The sequence below is a fragment of the Podarcis pityusensis genome, assembly GCF_964106645.2.
Source record: "Podarcis pityusensis genome assembly, chromosome: 9".
Lineage (NCBI taxonomy): Eukaryota > Metazoa > Chordata > Lepidosauria > Squamata > Lacertidae > Podarcis > Podarcis pityusensis.
In genome coordinates this window covers 62,334,182-62,354,298 of record NC_138034.1, presented here as the reverse complement: position 1 = coordinate 62,354,298, position 20,117 = coordinate 62,334,182, and the positions used below count along the sequence as shown (strand labels likewise).

The following is a 20,117-nucleotide window of genomic DNA, read 5'->3' as shown; positions in this document are numbered from 1 at the left end:
CCCTTGGCAATTTCTGCCTCCCTCCCCCACAAAAGAAAAAGGGAAAAAAAACACGTTCTTTTTTTAAAAAAGCCACCCAACTAATGTTCCCGATATTTAGTTTAATTTAAACCCAGACCATCATTATGCAGCTCGGCATCCGAACCTATTCATCTCTGGTTCAAACCTTCAATTAAGTGGAATGATCCAAAACTCTGGGCACTAAAATGGCACGGTGTGTTTATAAACGAAATCTGTGACTAGAAAAATGTTGAAGTTTGGAGAATTTCTGGTAAGAGTCCACTCAATGACATCATGCAAGGGAAGCAGTGATTGGCTGGTGAAGGGTAAAAATAGTGCTTATATCCCACTAGGATGGCCGAGAACAAACAGACGAACTGTTAAATCTCTGTCCCCTCACTCCTTTGAGACTAGCCTGTAAACTCTCAGGACTGCAAGCTGGTAAGTGACTGGCAACTGTAATTTTCTCTCCTCTTTAGACCACGGATTTCTGGATTTCTGACTCTAGCTTTGAGGTAACCTATGTTTCGTTTTGTAGGTGCAAATTTATCAAGAGTACAATTTCTCTTACTTAAATCATTCTCTTGCTAGCCAGAAACTGCTTAAACAGAATAAGACCTGGAATGTTTTACATTTTACAAGCTAGTAGTATTTTGTAGCTCTTTGGCTTCAAAGATGCTTGGCTGAACTTTATTTTACATCATTACTAGTGGGTGAGGGAGGGCAGGAAGTCCAAAATTATTAACAACCACAATAACAAAAGTTTTCTCTAGCTCTATGTAATGAGCCTGTGATAATACATCCAGTAATACTACTTAGCATTTATTTAGCATTTTGTGCATGTTCAGAGTATTCTCCATTCATGTACTCAGCAATCCATACATTACTGAGTAGGTCACTGTCATTCTCTCAGCCGTCTGTAGACAAGGCTGAGCCTAGCAGGTAACTGTCTTGCTTAAAGCTACTTGTGTTCCTCGAACATCACACCAGCCACGACCTCATTAGGAGGCCATAAGTAACACACTGTCTATGAGAACTCATCTGCTGTATGGAGGAAGTAAAATAAATGACAAGGGACTTCCTGGATCAATCTTTATATCAGCCTTCCCTAACCAGGTGCCCCCCACCCAATGTTTTAGACTACAGCTCCTATCATCCCCTTCTGGTTGGTGCTGATGGAAGTTGTAGTCCAACAACAGGTGGAAGGCACCAAGTTGTGAAAATTTTATGCTGAGAAAACCAAACTAGGAATGTGGGTGCCATCAATTACTTTAGACCATTTATTGAGGGGCCTTGGTCTATTTTAATGAAGTGAATGCATATAAAGCTGTAACTATTGTGATTTATTCCAGAATATTCAAAACTCGTTTACCCAGCCCCCGTACTATGATTTCAACCCTTACTATGAACTTACCTAACATGGGTGCCTAACTCCCAAATCCAAGGCCTGATCCAACCCCACAAGAAAGTTTTCTGCCTCCCCAAGACTCCACCAATTTTGATTGTAGCGGCAAAGGGGGGGGGGACACAGTACTGGGGTAGGCAGAGGCCAGTGCCCTGATGGAGATGCAGACGTCCCCTTTCAGTCATCAGATTGATTATTTGAGCAGAGAGGAGGCTTTAATCCACCCTGATCAGTTAAGAAAGAGGAGGAGCTGTGTTCGAGAGAGCATGTGGGTAGCCACACCCGTTATTGGCAATGTCTACCACTGACATGAGGTCTCTAATAATTGGACAAGGATGACCTTTGGGTCAAAAAATAGCCGCTCCTGCTGCCTTATATCAACAGTGAAGTTGTTATGGAATGGATTGGCATATCAGTCTGTTAACAGGGCTGGATGACTGGAATGAGATAAAGACATCGCCTTCTCTCAACCTTCTCCACAGCTGGCCCATGGAATCAGTCCAGAGTTGGTGTTTTGAGGTTTGAGGAGCACCAGCCTCATTCAATTAACTTTGTATTACTTCCTATCCCACTGAGATCTATGGAGCTGTTCCAGGACAGCTGTTCCTCACAATATCACTGCCAAATTCTCAAAAATAATGGGTAGTTGGAGCTACAGTGAAATAAGAGATGCCTATGAGGCTATGATGGTCTACATTACATGATAGGATGATGATAACATAATAGATGCCTATACTATTACATGTGATTATAATAGGATCAAGAGTTGCTTTTGAGTATAGGACATGTTTGGCAGTCATATTTCAGAAAAAACCCCTTTTTAAAATTCCATCTTGACAGCAAATGTGAGGTCAAGTACAACATTTTTTATGTCTCTGTTTTGCTTAAGTTTCCTCTGCTGCAAAGAAATATCAGCTTCACGGTGCAAAACAGCCATTCTCATCGCATGTATAAAGACTGGTGGTCTATTGGCAATGCTGAAATGTGATGAAGCGTGTTGGTCACACTGAAACATGACCAAGGGAGAGAGGAGGAGGTGCACCAGATGAAGGGAACAGATCATATATTAATGCAATAGCAGCAGCCCGTTTCAAACCTGGCACATGCAGGCAGCAATCTCAGCCAAGGGTCTACCATTGTTGAGGCTGATGGCCTAAGTTCCCTTTTCCAGCAGGGTGTCTGCCTCTGGGACTGCTCAAAGTGTCTCAGAGCAACATCACATTGCTGTGAGGCACTGTGAGCAATTGCAAAGGCACTCACCTCTGCCCTTGCCCTCTCCTCCACCTGCGGAGCTTCTGTCATGTCCAAGCAGAAATATATGAGAGGAGGGACCACTCACCAACACTGGGAGGGGAGGCCATCAACATGGTAGGCCGTACCAGCCCAAGGAACATTGCTGCCTGAGGCAAAGGAGGACAAGACGGTTCTTGCCCCAATTCCACAGACATAAGCCACAACCAGCCAGAACTGGTAGCTTTCTTAGCACTGCCCAGAGCACAGCATCCTCCATCTATCTGAAGGCAGCAGGCTAGCTTAGTGGGTTCATGGCAAACCATGCATGGCCTACATAACATCTTCTGACGCCCTCCTTCTTGTGCCTCCTCCTCGAGAGGTCCGGAGGGTGGCAACACGAGAACACGCCTTCTCTCCATTTGCTCCCCTCAGGGAAGTTCGGCTGGTGCCTTCATTATACACTTTTAGGCACCAGGCAAAAATGTTCCTTTTTAACCAGGCCTTTGGTTGACCTGATTGACATCCTGTACCCTTTTAAAATGTTGCTTTGGGGGGGGTATTGGGTTATTGTTTTTACTTTGATTTTATATATTGTGATCTTTTCTGTGAACCACCCTGAGACCTCTGGGTATAGGGCGGTATATAAATTCAATTAACAACAACAACAGGGACGCGGGTGGCACTGTGGGCTAAACCACAGAGCCTAGGACTTGCTGATCAGAAGGTCGGCAGTTCAAATCCCCACGACGGGGTGAGCTCCCGTTGCTTGGTCCCTGCTCCTGCCAACCTAGCAGTTCGAAAGCACGTCAAAGTGCAAGTAGATAAATAGGTACCACTCCAGCGGGAAGGTAAACAGTGTTTCCGTGCGCTGCTCTGGTTTGCCAGAAGTGGCTTAGTCATGCTGGCCACATGACCCGGAAGCTGTACGCCGGCTCCCTTGGCCAATAAAGCGAGATGAGCGCCGCAACCCCAGAGTCATTTGTGACTGGACCTAATGGCCAGGGGTCCCTTTACCTTTTTAACAACAACAACTCTGTCTTCCGACACCTTACCTCAGCTCCCTATCCCCTCAGCATCTGTCGCCTTGGCATCTGATGGTGGGGGCTGGGCTGGATCTGGCCCTGAGTTTTTGAAGGATGGGTCTAATACTCCTTGGCTCTCTCAAGAGGCTCTGTAAGTTTGCCAAGAAACGGGCATGTAGGTTCTGTTAGAAACTTAGGAAATTGCTTTATACAGAGTCAGATCATTGGTCCATCTTGCTCAATTCTGTCTTCACTGACCAGGATTTCTCAATGAACACGTGGAGGTCATTGGTGGGCCCAGTGGACACAGCCTTGTTTCCTCTTCCATGTGTTTACTCTACACACATTTATTGTGTGAATAGGACAGTGAAAATAACACCTGTCATGTATAAATGCCTGGTCTCCCAAACTAGAAGATTCACAAGTGTATTTTCTTTTTTTATTTCCAGAAAAAATGAAGGCAGCCCTAATCTTCCTCTGCATTTTGGGAATAGCCTGCGCCTTCTCAGTGAGTAAAATCAGCAATTATTTACGTAGCACAGATGCATTGTGAGCATCTACTTCAATGACACTTATCACAACTGTTTCTGAAGGGTACTGACCCTTCCATTCTGTGTTCTTGCATCTAGCAATTGAATTCCCTGCCAGATGGCCCTGCCTGCTGGCGGACCGTTGAAATGCTACAAGAAAACTCTGTGTATATTGGCAATATGCCTGTCTCTTGCTCAGGTCACACAGCCATATGCAAACAGAACGGTTGTGTGTGTGGATAAGTTGGCAGGAGGTCCCCAGTGGGGACTGGTCATGGATTGATGTCCGAGTTGCCTAGCCACAGCCACAACCACAAAAGTCATGGTTGAGGAGAAAGACATACCAATATCATTCATGAGACAAAATCAAACAGCTGCCGCTTAGCATGCAAGGAAGAAGTGTACAAGGAGCCTTCCCATTCGGCTCCAGGGGTCCTCTGCTTCTCAGCTCCATCTCTTCTCCTTGACTTCTGAAATATACTCGGAGTCAAGAGTGGATTTCATGCTCTTTATCCAGCTTATAATAGTGAGGAATAGAATTTCCCCCAAAATGTCTGCTTTATATACATTATTTACATAATGGGCCCCACGTGATTGGCTAATTCTGGGATTCTCCTGTAGGCCAATCAGGTTGCGGATTCACTTCCACCTGGAGTTGGATTGGGTGGCTCCTGTGGACCAATCAGACTGCTGCATTCTGGATCCTATTGTTCTAGGACCAATCAGACTGCTGCATTCTGAATCCTATTGTTCTAGGACCAATCAGACTGCTGCATTTTGGATTCTATCCAACTCAGTACATAACACTCTCTCTCTCTCTCTCTCTCTCTCTCTCTCTCTCTCTCTGAGAGAATAAATGGGTGATGGATGAATAGGATGCACTTGTGTGTCAATTTGAATAGATGGATGGGAGCTGCTGCTTTGCACCCCCGTGATAAATAACCCCCAAGGGAATGTGGCCTTTGGGTGGGTGGGTGAATTTGTATCCCACCTAGAGCTTGGATTATTTGCAGTTAACTCACAGAAGTGAAAATATTGCATCCTTTAGGAATGCAAGATAATTCCATTGGAAATGGAAATGTGACCAGAAATTGCTGCAGTTCACATGTTCATCTGAGGTTTGGAACCGAAATAATGAAACAGAATATAAGTGAAATTGGCCCCGTCTTTTCCAGTCTGCAAATGTTTCTGATGTTTCCCTGCCAGTGAAATGCATTGAAATTAATTACATAATTGATTTGATTGCTTTTGGCCACAGCAAATAGCAAGGTGAATAATGTAGGTTGTAGAAGAAGCTGAACTACAGCAAAATGGAAGCAATGCTGGTGGCAACAACAACAACAACAACAACAACAACAACAACAACACAGGATAGGGTAGAAATCTCTGGCTTCTTATATCCCTATACAGTGGTGCCTCGCAAGACGAAATTAATCCGTTCCGCGAGTCTCTTTGTCTTGTGGTTTTTTCGTCTTGCGAAGCACGGCTATTAGTGGCTTAGCGGCTTAGCGGCTTAGCGGCAATTAACGGCTTAGCAGCTTAGCGGCTATTAACGGCTTAGCGGCTTTAAGAAAAAGGAAACAAACTTGCAAGAACTCACAAGATGTTTCGTCTTGCGAAGCAAGCCCATAGGGAAATTCGTCTTGCGGAACGACTCAAAAAACGCAAAACCCTTTCGTCTAGCGAGTTTTTCGTCTTGCGGGGCACCACTGTACATAGTCCATTGTACAGTTTAGAATGATATACCGGTACTTCTTTCTCTTATCACACTGCTGCTCTTTTCTATATCCCATCCAACTCCATCCTACAGATATAAAGAGAGGTCCATCCCACTACAGATAATGAAAGAAAGAAAGGATAACTGTTTTGGTTCTTTGCTCAGCAGGAATAGCTTTGATCTATGAAGGCCAATCCTGCATACATCACTAGGTGTCACTCTAGTGTCGTTGTCTGGGGTGTGTGTGGTGGTGGGGTGAAGCTAAAGCAGAAGCAAACTTTAGTGCAACGTATGGACAAAATACAATTACTACAACACAACCCCAGATCAGAAGCCTGAAAGTGGGGAAGGAATAAAGAACACTTTCCTTTCTATTGTGGATATGTGTTTCACCTAGGAATCACTAAGGCCTGCACCCAGCTAAGCAAGCAGGGGAAAAAAGGAAAATCACCACCGCCTTAAGTAATCTCTTCTTTTCTTGCAGGTAAAAAATTTCAGAAGAAGATTCAAAGCAGAGGATTCTGAAGAAAATGCAGTATGTTGTCAACTAAATCAAATTCTCGGTTCAGAATGAAATGTGTTGATGCTTTCCTTAAATTCGACAGCTGAAATTCTTTTATCTTTTTTCTGACAGGTATTCAAGAACAGATATAGGTATTTTCTATATAGGTACCCCTACCTCTACCCACCTGTAAAGAGATATCAGGTAAATGCAATTCCTTTTCAAAACGTAAGAACCATTACTGAGACACAAAATAAAGGCAAATACAGACGCTGAGTTAGAGGCCTTTTTGAGCCTAATTAATTATTATATGATGGCTCTAGTGTTTTGCCTCTGTGTAGTAGCGAGTGGTGCCCATTGGGATTGGTGTGGCGGAATGCTAGGAGGCCAACAGTAGGAGAAGTCAGAGCCAATAAGAGGCACAGACAAGAAATTATTGTTTTGCTGTCATTCTTCTCCCTTCTGAGTTCTATAATGGCAATCCTGAAATTAAGGAGGAGGAAGCCACAGCTACTGCCACCTTCTGGACTGGATGTAGTTAAGCAGGCAGACAAGTAGGAGTTGGCTAAAAGCAGAATGAGGTTGCTTGAACAGTACACCATTCCATACCATTCAACATTTGTCCAAATACTACTAATAATAATTTTATTATGTATACCCCACCCATCTGATTGGATTGCCCCAACGATTCTGGGCTGCTTCCCAGAAAATATGAAAACATAATAAAATATTAAACCTTAAAATCTTCCCTATACAGGGCTAACTTCAGTTGTCTTCTAAAGGTTGCATAATTGCTTATCTCATTGGTTCGGGGGTCACATAACTCCAGTTCTTTTTTTTCTAAAAAAATGTTTAGGGGTACAGTCATACCTCGGGTTACGAACACTGAGGGTTGTGCGTTTTTGGGTTACGGACCACACCAAACCCGGAAGTACTGGAATGGGTTACTTCTGGGTTTTGGTGCTCATGCAGAAACACAAGATGACGTCACATGCATGCACAGAAGTGCCAAATTGCGTCATGCGCATGCGCAGATGCGGCGCTTCAGGCTATGAACACTGCCGGTTGCGAACGTGCCTCCCGCACGGATCACGTTTGCAACCAGAGGTATGACTGTACTCTCATTTTGACTCAAGAAAATCACCATTTTATAGTTCAAATTGGGGAAAATAAACACAGTAAATGGACAAAAGTACAAAGATTCACAAAATGTTTAGGGGTATGCATACCCCCCAGGAAAAAAAGCACTGCATAACTCTATGCTCTCCAACATTTCTCTGATGAAAATAAGGATGTCCTAAGGAAAAGCAGGACATTCCAGGACCAAATCAGAAACCAGGGCTGTCCCTGGAAAATAGGGTCTGCCATTCACCCTAATAGACCATCTCCATCTATGTGTAGCCCTCAGAAATGACATATAAGTCACAGAACCACGAAACCCACAACCCCTATGTGAAATCCCTTTTGTAATTTCAGGTCCTTGCCACATACACCGCAAAAAAGGTGTGTCTGTGTGTTTAGAATTTTGGAATTTTAAGCTGGTCCCCGTGCTGATGGCCCAGGGAGGCAGTGCATGAGATAACTTGCCTTATGCCTCTGAATACAAGTCACAATATTTCTTATAATAACAACTTCCACTGTAAAGATAAGAAAAGAAAACAAAACCTTTGCCTGCAGCTATTCCCATGGCAGTTTCATATGGAGGAGTCCTGATCATTGTCTCTTGAATAGGGATGGAAGGATCCCACAATTTTGGTTCTCTTCAGTATCTCATTTCTGCCCAGTCTTAGTCAGTTCTCCACATTTCTTTAGCATTTGGGGGGGGGGGTGGAAAAAATCCTCAGGAAATTTCTTTAAGAATTTTCCTAATAAACAGATTTTCGTATGTCGTTTTGACCAATGTACACATTTTTTTGCAAGCCATTTCTCGTAAGGTAAAGCATTTTTGAATGTTATTTTTACAACTGGATTTAATTTATGCATACTTTCACCTAAGTGATATGCATTTTTGTATTAATTTGTTGGAGAAGTGCATTGCAAAATTTGGATTACTGTGAATGTCAAAGGACGGCTGTGTTTCAGGTCTCATATTGTTTAAGTAAGTTCAGGTTCCCTTTGAAACGCAAACAGAATTGACATTGTCCCTCCACCCCTACTCTTGCATGTAAGAGAGAGATTCCAGCTGGGGCAGGGGGACGCTAATTACATGTTTTCAAGGATAGCTCATGCAAGAAGCCTAAAAATGGTCCTGCTTCTGGGAATGTTGTGCCGGCAGAATAGTGGTTTGGCATGTCTCTTGAGTACAGAGATATTTTTGTGCTTCGCTGTGTAGAAGATGAATCCTGTTCATATCTTTCTTGTTTGCCTCCTCATAAAAAACAGGCATGGCTTTTAGGTTAAGGCCAATATAGACATACAACCCAAACATCTGTAGACTGCTTGGGTGTCTAGGTACGCTGTTCAGACCCCTAACGCTTGTAATGGGATAACATTTCCTAACCTAAAACACAGGATGCTTCTGCAACATTCCTGATCTTTATATGGGTGATAGGAAGAAACTGACATCTCTCCCCGCCCCCCTTGAGAGCATTGCCAAGGTGGATTGCTATGTGAGCTGAGAAGTGTGATCTAGCCCATGGCACTAAAAAGGGGTCTTGAAGGCATAATATGCAGCTCTATGGTTGAAGTTCAGTGGGCCTGTCGCCATATAAAAAGCCTGCATGGAAGTCTCTCTGGGCATCAGATGTATGATTCTATGATAAGCTCCTCTGAGCTCTTTGGCTGAAGGTCAGATGCTGAGCAGCATCCATTTTTCATAATCCTTGCTCCTTTGTTTAAGTTTAGATGCATAATTTTAGGTAGGTAGGTAGGCAGGTAAGTAGGTAGATAGATGATAGATAGATAGATAGATAGATAGATAGATGATAGATGATAGATAGATAGATAGATAGATAGATAGATAGATAGACAGACAGACAGACAGACAGATAGATAGGCGTCAGCCAAAAATGTCCCCCTTTGGCTGATTAATATTCTACAACCTTTTAAATGTGTCTATGGGTTATTGTTTTACTGTTTTGTTTTTAATAATTACTTATTTTTATCCTGTGTTTTATTCTGTGAACCACCCTGAGCTCTTATGATGAAGGGCTGTCTATACAGTGGTACCTCTGGTTACGAACTTAATTCGTTCTGGAGGTCCGTTCTTAACCTGAACCCCTTCTTAACCTGAGGTACCACTTTAGCTAATGGGGCCTCCTGCTGCTGCCGGCGCACAATTTCTGTTCTCATCCTGGGGCAAAGTTCTTAACCCAAGGTACTACTTCCAGGTTAGCGGAGTCTGTAACCCGAGGTGTTTGTAACCCGAGGTACCACTGTAAATCTCATAAAAAAAGAAATAACTTTCACAGTATCAGCAGGACACAGAACAAACCAGAGACCTTCTGGTTTTAAACTTTGAATGTGGAGCCTCATATATATATGCATAACAAGCATGTGGACTACCAAGCTCCTTCTGCACTATATATGTAATTCCCAAATTGGTTTAACAATCAATCCCTTTTCCCAAGGACATCTGAGAATAGTAGTTCTGTGAGGGGAATGGGGTGCGTGTGTGTCTCCCAACAACTCTCATCACCCTTAACAAATTACAGTTCGCAAGATTCTTTGGGTGAAGACGTGACTATTTAAAGTGGGGTGATACTGCTTTAAATGTATAGTGCAGATGGGATTGTTGCTGTTTGGGGGGGGACAGGTGTTTTTCTGAGAACTGAAGCTGACCGTTTACATGTGTATAATTCAGCATTCTGTTTTGTGATAGAAATACGGGAAATGCCTCACAATTGTATCTCTTTTTAGTTTAACAGTGACTCATCCGAAGAAGGCTATGGTGGTGATAGCTCAGAAGAGGAGGAGGAAGAAGAAGAAGAAGAAGGGGTAAGAGACATGTTTGGCATTGGTCACAACAAACCAAGGAGCATAAGAAAACAACCAGGATTGTTTTTATAGACTGTACTCTGCGAGCGTCCATGGTGACGATTACGAACTGCCCACAAGTTTCCATTCTGGTTCCTTGCAATATTTTTCAAGTCTCAAGTCATCTAAACAAGAAATAACCCTTAAAGACACAGTGAGAGATTGTGAGAGCCTAAGGTTTAGAGACAGATGTGACTTTTGTCCATTTATACCAATGCAGCTGTTATGGTCCTCAGGTGAACTATTCAATAATATTTTGTTCTTCAGTACTTGGGCAGGTCAGTTTTAATCCACCCTCAGGTATTCTTTTATAAGGATAATCACTTAACTAAATAATTATGATTTAAAGAAACACCTAGTGATATATACAATCGAGATATAATCCAAAACCAATTGGGAGTGTATTTTGTGATATCGGTTTCATAATTTTTGACCTGGCAATATATTGCGAATCATGATGTGTGTGAGGACTGGACGATGTATCGTCCAAAGCAGGTTTGAAGTCCATATCGTGACATTGGTTTCATAATTTTTGACCTGGCAATGTATCGTGAATCATGGTGTGTGTGTGTGTGTGTGTGTGTGTGTGTGTGTGTGATGCAAAAATCACAATGTGGGAAAAACCATGAAGCCAGTCAATGCCTCTACATAGCTCCATCCTTATTTCAAACATTGTGATATACATTTGTACCTTGGTTGACGGATGCCTTGCAACTTGAACGTTTTGACTCCTAAATGCCGCACACCGGATTGAGTGTTCCAGTTTGCGAACATTCTTTGGAACCTGAACGTCTGATACGGCTTCCATGGCTTCCAATTGACTGCAGGAAGGTCGTGTAGCCAATCGGAAGCCACACCTTGGTTGCCAAACATTTTGGAAGTCAAATGGACTTCCAGAACGGATTCCGTTCGACTTCCAAGGTACGACTGTATTGGTATATTAGATGTTTAGTTGGTGATATATTGCGATGTTGAATACCAGATATCACTTCCTACATCAAGAAAATAGTTATGTTAAGGAGGAAGGTTCAGCCTAGCCTTTCCCCTGCTCCTCCGCCTGCTCCCTCAACTGTACGAAGTCTACTCAATCCACAACCTGGTAGAATCCAGGAAGGGCTTTCCCACTACTCCTCAGCCCCACTGTAATCAATAGGACTTAGGTCTCCTTAAGCCAGTGGACTTTAGTCTTATTTCCTTTGGATTGTCCCCAAAGAGCCATCCACAACAAGACCCACCTTAGTCAAACAGAAAGCAAGCCCATTGACACAAAAAGGGACAATGTGTCCACAAGGAGCAATGGTCCCTGACACAGGTCTGGGCCCTGGCCTATTTGCAGTGTTGGCTGTTATGCATCTTCTCCATGTCTGTGTTTACCTCAGGACCGTGTTAGCTCCCCGAGAGCCGATATAATCTCCTAGGTAAATATGTATCTTGGTATACATGTTATTTGGGGAACACATATTTTACCTGAACAGCCTGGAATAGCTTCTTCATTTCAGTACCATTATGGTCTCTTGGGTCAATATGTGCTTAGACACAAGAGTATTTATAAAAAATGATTTTTTTTTTTTGCCTGACTTGGATGTCAAAAGCTACAAGAGTGTCCTATTGTACTTTTGGGGCAGATGTTTTCTCCCATGTAAATGAAGTTCCTGCATGAGAATCAGAACTCTACACACATTTGTCTCAAGTCCTGAGCCTTCTGGGTCCACTCTGTTAGGGTGTTGTTTCTATGAACAGTTATTGGGGGGGGGGGTCTAAGTTAAATGTAGGCTTCACCATCTCACCCAACCTTTTACTATTTCTCTGGTTACTAGAGAAAGCCTTCTTGGCTTTCCCCAAAAAGGCTCTTTCGTAGGTTCTCTGTGTCTTTAATAATGGGGATTTACTTCTGAGTAGGGTTCTCCTTGTCACCATGACAATTAGCCAGCTTTCCTGAGGCGCAGGCCCTGAGATTTAGGGGCAGAATCTGGAAACTAGAGGATGAGACTCAATGGATCACAGTGGAGCCTGGTAGGGTAGGGGCAGAGCAGAGCAGGGCCTGGTGACTGAGGGCAAAGGATGGTACCTGGTGGATCAGAATAAGTGCCAGATTGGGCTTCCAGGTGAAGCAACCTGGTGGCGAGAGTTATAAGAAACAATTATTTTAGGGAGACAAACACCTTGTTTTGCATCCTTGCTGTGTGAATGGAAGGAGCTTCTGGTCATAGAAGGAGAGTTGGAGGGGTCCCTAATAAAAAGCTAACCTCCTGTCTTTAATTAGGCAACCCCCCTTTCTCTCTTAAAGCACTTGGCTTCCCCTAAAGAATTCTGGGAATTGTAGTTTCCCCCACCAGAGAGCTACAATTCCCAGCACCTTTAACTACAGTTCCCAAGTTTTTTGGGTAAAGGAGTTGTCTCTCTTGGCTGTTGGTGGTGCTAAGTCACAAGCAGTCTCTACCCACGTACAAGGGTTTGTGTGAAAGAGTGTACACTTGTTGATTTGTACAGCTCAGCTGTTGTGTACACAGGCACACAAACTGTACACCCAGTGAAATTTACATGTGAATGACTCCACAAGCATGCAGCTCAACTATCTGTGTACACAGGTATAGACTGTACACTTATTGAATATATTGTGTGAACACCATAAAATGTACCAAAGTGCCTTTAGAAATATGTATTTTAGGATAAAAATATGTTTATAAATGTGTACAGTGAGATAAAGGATACTGATAAATGCATGTCTTGTGAGAAAATACATTCAGAAATATATATTTAAATACAAATTTGCACACAGATTTTTTTTTAAATGGCAGATTCATGCAAAAACAGGATGGGATGGAGATTCTGATTCTTCTCTTGAAGATGATGGTCAAAACACTAAAACTTCATATATATATACTTGCTGTAAACTGCCTTGAGGTGGGAAGTGTCTTTCCAAAGAAGCAAACAAACAAATAATCCTCACAGTTGGCAACCCTAATTAACAACAGAATAGGGCTTTAGAGGTAAAGATCTATTTATTACCAGCTCTGCTAGGCTGTAATTTGCACACATGAGAGGCAATTATCCTGTGTCAATGCTTTTTTGGGGGTGGGGAGCAGGAGGTCTGAACATCAGGACTAATGTTTGCACTGTACCCTCTGTCCATAATATATTTTGTTGGGAAGCAATTAGTAATTAGAATGGTATGGAGAAAAGTACTCTAAAACACAATTTACTGAATGTATGTGAATTAAATATATATATAGTCAAAGAGGTGGCGGTGTAAATTAGGGATTTTAAAAGGGACAAAGTGGGGAGGGGGAATTGAAGACATGTGGGGCTGCAAGTGGGAAATAGTAGGTAGTTAGCACAGTCATAGAATCATAGAATTGTAGAGTTGGAAGGGACAGCGAGGGTCCTCTAGATCTTTTGAATTAGGTTGCAAAATCTTACCATTCCTGGTAAGACTTACATTACAAAGAGCCCTTCAGGGGTGGATGGAAATGCACTAAATGAAAACATATTTCCCGATAATTTTTTATTGCGATCTTAAGAAACTTTAAGTCATTTGAAAACATGTTCAAAGGAACAATGGAAAAATATCACATAGATGCCTCTAGTTGACTGTAGTAGCTGACAGCTGCTACAGGGATGTGGGGTGCTTCATTACATCCCTTCCTTCAGAGCTGTTGCTCACCTATTTACCTATCCTGGCAGCACTTCCTTGTTCTTCCACTCTTCTGTCAGGTGCTGACAAGGATGTAAGTGGTAGAAATGCAATACTGCAGTTGAAAGAGGGCTCTTGGGATTCCAAGCTGCCATGACAGATAGCTGGAGGCTTCTATTCACAAGCCTCAGTATGCAGAAAAGCAGAATTGTCACTTGCGAACATTCAGAAAGCACCACTGTATTTCTCGGATCCATCTCAATGGTTTTGCTACTGTCTGTGTCCAGCCTCGACAAAAGCAGAACCTCAGGAACATTTAAACAAAAAAGAACACTATAATTGCTTTTTATAGAGGTTGTGATGCTCTCAGATTGCTATCCAAATAGCCAGCCACACCATGCAATTTTGCAAGTTCTCGCAACAGAGAAGAAAATAACGTAGGTTTTTACTGGCACTGCACGACATCTTATTTTAAGTGTTTTAACCGCCTGATCCTAAGAACTGCTGCCCCGGCACAGAAGTACTTAGCTTGCTCTGACCAACAGCAATGCCAGAGCAATGCTGCAAAACATGACGTTATGCCAGTTTGTGGTGAGGCTGTGCCAGCATTGGGGGCACTGGTGCCAGTGCAAATGTTTGAGATCAAGTTTGATCCAGGACCTGAGGTTCACTTTCCCAGTTCGCCCTTCAAATATCAGATGCCTTGATGACAGCTGTAGCAGAAAGTGCCCTAATCCCCCATCTCTCAGTCAAACTAATTTAAATCTTAAAATGTGTGTGCATCCGGCCCAATCGCCTTCTAAATGCGGCCCGTGGACGGTCTGGGAATCAGTGTGTTTTTACATGGGTAGAATGTGTGCTTTCATTTAAAATGCATCTCTGGGTTATTTGTGGGGCCTGCCTGGTGTTTTTACATGAGTAGAATGTGCGCTTTTATTTAAAATGCATCTCTGGGTTATTTGTGGGGCACAGGAATTCGTTCATTTCGCCCCCAAAAAATACAGTCCGCCCCCCCACAAGTTCTGAGGGACAGTGGACCGGCCCCCTGCTGAAAAAGTTTGCTGACCCCTGCTCTAGAATAAATACCAGATGCTAGTTGTGATTCCACAATGCAACATGCGTGCATTTGGATCATCATTCCAATATTAGCCTGGAAACATTTTTTTCAAGCTTCGTCTGTTGTTGTTTTTTATAAAATATGGTTAGCAGTGTTTCCATTTCATTTGATCTGGCATGTGGATCTATCTATCAGCCGTCTCGTTGTCTGTCTATCTGGTGGAATCTGCACGCATGTTAAAAACGTTGTGAAAATGCTTTTTTTTTTAAAAAATTGTTTTGGAAAATGCTTTGAATTCGTTATAGCTCACAACCACCATCTTGTGTCACAATTATATATTGCACTTTACAACACATTCAAAACGTTTTATTTGCAGCTGTATAGCTGAGTCCTCTGTCTCGATCTCTCTCACACACACCATGGACTCTGTTGAGCTGGGACGATTTCAAAGTGGAAGGTAGACAGGTGCTATAATTTATGTCACTTTCTGATGACAGTGAAGGCTTTTGAGCATCACAAAGGTCTTCTTCATATAGTGCATAAAGAGCTGTTTAATGTCTTCTCTATGCACCAGTCATAATCTGATGTAATAATAATAATAATAATAATAATAATAATAATAATAATAATTTATTTATACCCCGCCCATCTGGCTGGGTTTCCCCAGCCACTCTGGGCGGCTTCCAACAAAACAGTAAAATACAATAACTTATTAAACATTAAAAGCTTCCCTAAACAGGGAAGCTAAACAGATATATGGTTATTGCACACATAAGAAATGGAAGGAGAGAGAGAGTTGCCCATTCTATAAACCAGTGCTTACTGCATCTACTGAAGTTGAAATTAATTCTGATATTCCTGGTTTTTGATACATCTCCAGGGACAGTCAAATGAAGAAAACAATGAAGGTGGAAAGGAGAACGAAGAGGCGACAGAGGCTCCTACTGCAGCAGTGACTGCAGATAAAAAGGGCACTAGCAAAGCCACACCTCCTAAGCAGGTAAGATTGGTGGACCTTTAATACCCCTGCAATAAATGGAAAGCTGTACAGGTTGCTACTACCAGCCTGTTGCCTCAAACCATCCCATATAATGGGGTGCTTTCTTCTTAATAGCCTTAAGGCAAGTTCCCCTCCCATTGCAAATAGTGGGGTGGAGGGGAGATGATTCAGATCAGAACTGCTGTGAGGGGCAATGGGTTGAAGCTTCCATCCCCGCTCCCATGCCATGGTCCTCATCCAACTCAGACAGGGGCATATCTGTCGTGGCAGCAGCAAATCTGGTCTTCTATGGACACAGCAGGGCTTCTACCACATCCTATGGTCCTTCAGCAGGTGGAATGCGGACATGGGTTTGCACCCTAAAACAGCTAACATAAATAGAGTGCAATGGCAAGTGTAGCCCCCTAGAGCCCTCCATCTGGCCTAATGGACTTTTCCCAGGCCACACCTTCTCCTTAGCCACACCCCTCACCCCTCTTGTTTTACCTCTCTTGCTTGGGTGTTTCTTTTTCCAGGACAGGCCCTCTTTTTCAGGGGTAAAATTTCTGTCCTGGTGGACATTTTTAAATCTGCCAAAATGTGTCTGGGCTATACTTTCTGGATGAGACGTAGACGTAACTGGTGGTTGAAGACTTGCTTCCCTCTTCTCATCTCCTTCCACCCTCAGCAATATATCACAGCTTCTTATAGCCTACATATAGTAGAAGTATTTAAAGGAGAGTCCTCTTTTTTTGCTCTTCAAGATATGGCAACCCTAGTTCTGATTGTCTGGAATGTGTCCCTTCAACTCTAACAATGGCTCTTGCTTGCTTGCAAGGAGGATAGAGAGAGGTGTGTGTAGAAGCTAACCTCCTGTATAAAAGTAAAATTCATATTCATTTCTCCACCCACTGTAGCTTTTGGGGAGGCTGCCCAGAGCATGTGACATTAGCCACAGTTCATATCTATCCTGTAGCTTCTTGAGGAATGCTGCTGCATTCTGCGTTTTCCTCCAAATCGCCTTCCATCCGATATGAAAACGGTAGTTGCACTCACTTGGCAGTGAAGCCAAGAGTACATTTGAGAAGGCTGTGGCACATGCACAGATGATAGCGTATGTGCAGATGACAGCTTCATCAGTAGAAGTCTGGGAGGGGTTGCAGGTACGGGGAAACCAAACAGGTAAAGGGCACCAGGTGAGGCATCCCCAGCCCCTCTCTAGTGTGTACAACAATGTGGCAAATGCAACGTGAAACACAGTGGTGCAAAAACAACCTCGCTGCATTTTAAGCCACTAATCCAGGCATAGGCAAACTCGGCCCACCAGATGTTTTGGGACTACAACTCCCATCATCCCTAGCTAACAGGACCAGTGGTCAGGGATGATGGAAATTGTAGTCTCAAAACATCTGGAGGGCCAAGTTTACCTATGCCTGCACTAATCAGAGTTAGAAACTCAGATATATATGCTAGGCTCCAAATGGCTCCTTAAACCAGGGTTACAGTCACCAAAACGGAATGCCTAGGGGGCATTTTGGGGGCAGATAGTTCGAAAGTCGTATTTTTCAGTACGACTTTTTGGTTCCTGAAATTCATTCCGATTGTACAATACAGGTGGAATATAACGGACAGAATTCTACAGGGTGTGTTGCTAGTGTGTGAAAACAGTCAAGATGCAAGAATTCCCCAGGCATGCACCTCCATATGGTGGAGACGTCAGGCACCATCCTGGCGCCCAGGCATCTTCACTTGGTTGCAAGTGGCCAATAGTAAAAGGTAAAGGGACCCCTGACCATTAGGTCCAGTCGTGACCAACTCTGGGGTTGCAGCGCTCATCTCGCTTTACTGGCCGAGGGAGCCAGCGTACAGCTTCCAGGCCATGTGGCCAGCATGACTAAGCTGCTTCTGGCGAACCAGAGCAGCACACGGAAACGCCGTTTACCTTCCCACCAGAGCGGTACCTATTTATCTACTTGCACTTTGACGTGCTTTCGAACTGCTAGGTTGGCAGGAGCAGGGACCGAGCAACGGGAGCTCACCCTGTTGCGGGGATTCAAACTGCTGACCTTCTGATCAGCAAGTCCTAGGCTTTGTGGTTTAACCCACAGCGCCACCCGCGTCCCTTAAGTGGCCAATAGCCAGGTGCAAAATGTGCCTGGTGAATTTCGAACACTGCTGCTAATATATACACGGTCAAAGTTGTATCATGTAGAGGGTTAGACAACTCCTGTTCACTGCTATTTGGGATCACATGCGGGCATGGTATGTTGATTAGTGGGAAAAGTTGTTATACTATGTTCCTAGCTTTCATATTTTGGATTGATTGCCTTGGATCACCTACCTCCATTCTAATTCTGGGTTTTCTCCCCCTTCCTGCCTCCCGCAATATTTGATGTGTCCATGCAGGGCCCCGTAAAGAAGGAGCCCCTGGAGAAACCTGGAAATGGAGGAGCAGCTAAAAAGGGTGAAAAGGACAAAGCTCCCGAAAAAGGAGGGAAGGGAGAGGAAGACAGTGACGAAGAAGAAGAAAACGAAGAGGAGGAAGAGGAAGAAGCAGAGACGGTGGACGAGAACGGAAGTGGCATCAACGGCACAAGCACCAACAGCACCGCAGAAGAGAACGGAAACGGCGGCAATGGAGAAGAGGAAGAGGAAGAAGGGGAAGAAAACGAAGCGACCACCGCCGTTCCGACCACCCTGCTCCCCACCACGGAGTATCAGGACCAATACGAAACCACCACGGAGGACCAGTGGCACTATGACACGCCCTCTGAAGAGCCATGGCCATACGATACCACCACCACCGGTTATGAGAATGGCTATGAGGTTCAAACAGAATACTACGCGAGTGAGAATGGGCAGCCCCGAGGGGATACTTTCAGAGCCTATGAGGACGAGTATAGCTACTACAAAGGCCATGGGTACGACGTCTATGGCCAAGAATACTACTACAACCAATGAGGAAAGAAGCCGTCTCTTGGCCTGCTTAATGTTTTTGCAAATGCTTACTCAGGAAGTATCACAATATAACATGGTGCCTTTTAAGTGAGAGTGGAGGTTGCTGTCTGTTTTTACTGCTAACTATGAAAATGTATTCTTTTTGTCTGGTGTTTTTTTTAAAATAACTGTTTTTGTTGCGCTTTTGACCAGTATTCATGTACCCGTTGTGGACTTTTTGTAGGGTTTGCAGTTTTGTTTTTAGAACGGTTCGGAAGTGTGTCAAATGGAGTTATTGTCAAACTGAAGTGTGTCGTATGCTGTACATGCTCTGCCCCTGTGTTTCTGTTAAAGTCAAGATGAGTTTTGAAACATTGTGCAGGCTGGATTTGCTCTAAGTAAAGATAAAGAATGATGAAATTGTCAGGCCATTTTCATTTCTTTCCACATTGCCTTTGGGAAGCGCAGAGCAGTTTTCATGGGGCACCCAGAGGTCATCCTATCCAGCCAGGCTGAAATTTGCTTAGCTTGAACAGTGTAAAACCCACTACTCAAATTACGGGTGAAGACATAAGATGAGAGAAAGGTAGGGGACTCTGTTATGAAATATACATATCCCATCTACTGAATCCCCTAACTTTAGCCAGACTATGTCCCCGATATGTCGTCTTCTTCTTCTTCTTCTTCTTCTTCTTCTTCTTCTTCTTCAATAGGCTTCTGAAAATAAGAACTATGGGACTTATAATAAAAGGTAACTGAGCCTCCATTGCCCCTTATAATTCAAGTACTGTTGTCAACATTATGTGGCATAACCATAAAACATTCACATCCAGATCCTGACTAGCTAGGAATGAAAGGATCTGTAAGGTTCAGTTCTCCCAGAGTTTCGTCTTCCAACCTTAAATACAGTTCTCCACACATCTTGCAGCAATTTGCAATATTTTTTGGGGGGGGGGGAATCCTGATGGAAATTAATCAGAATTTCAGTGCAAATTTCTCCTAATAAACACATTTTTATATGCACTTTTGACTAATGTACACATTTTTGCAAGCCGTTTCCCATAGCAATGCATTTTTCTTGTGTCATCTTCACTAATAGCATCGTTTTCATGCACACATTCCCCAA

At 43.4% G+C, this 20,117-nt stretch overlaps 1 protein-coding gene across 2 annotated transcripts; it reads left to right on the top strand.

Moving 5' to 3' along the window:
* Positions 1–4,112: 4,112 nt before the first annotated feature.
* On the top strand, positions 4,113–19,417 carry IBSP (integrin binding sialoprotein). 2 transcript variants are annotated; one of them, XM_081021169.1, is made up of 6 exons: positions 4,113–4,168; positions 6,392–6,442; positions 6,542–6,613; positions 10,268–10,345; positions 15,962–16,075; positions 18,461–19,417. In XM_081021169.1, the coding sequence occupies exons 1-6, from the start codon at positions 4,115–4,117 to the stop codon at positions 19,013–19,015; spliced, it is 924 nt and encodes a 307-aa protein (XP_080877295.1). In that variant the 5' UTR covers positions 4,113–4,114; the 3' UTR covers positions 19,016–19,417. The 2 variants fall into 2 exon arrangements, with proteins under 2 accessions (XP_080877295.1, XP_080877294.1); XM_081021168.1 differs by having other exon boundaries at positions 15,956–16,075.
* The last annotated feature ends 700 nt before the right edge of the window (positions 19,418–20,117 follow it).

What these genes read in the sequence shown, in the direction of transcription:
- IBSP (XM_081021168.1), top strand. Translation starts at nt 4,115, where the DNA reads ATGAAGGCAGCCCTAATCTTCCTCTGCATTTTGGGAATAGCCTGCGCC. An exon ending in CACCTGTAAAGAGATATCAG is followed by an intron (nt 6,614 to 10,267) that starts GTAAATGCAATT and finishes ATCTCTTTTTAG; the next exon opens with TTTAACAGTGACTCATCCGA. An exon ending in AAGAAGAAGAAGAAGAAGGG is followed by an intron (nt 10,346 to 15,955) that starts GTAAGAGACATG and finishes ATACATCTCCAG; the next exon opens with GGACAGTCAAATGAAGAAAA.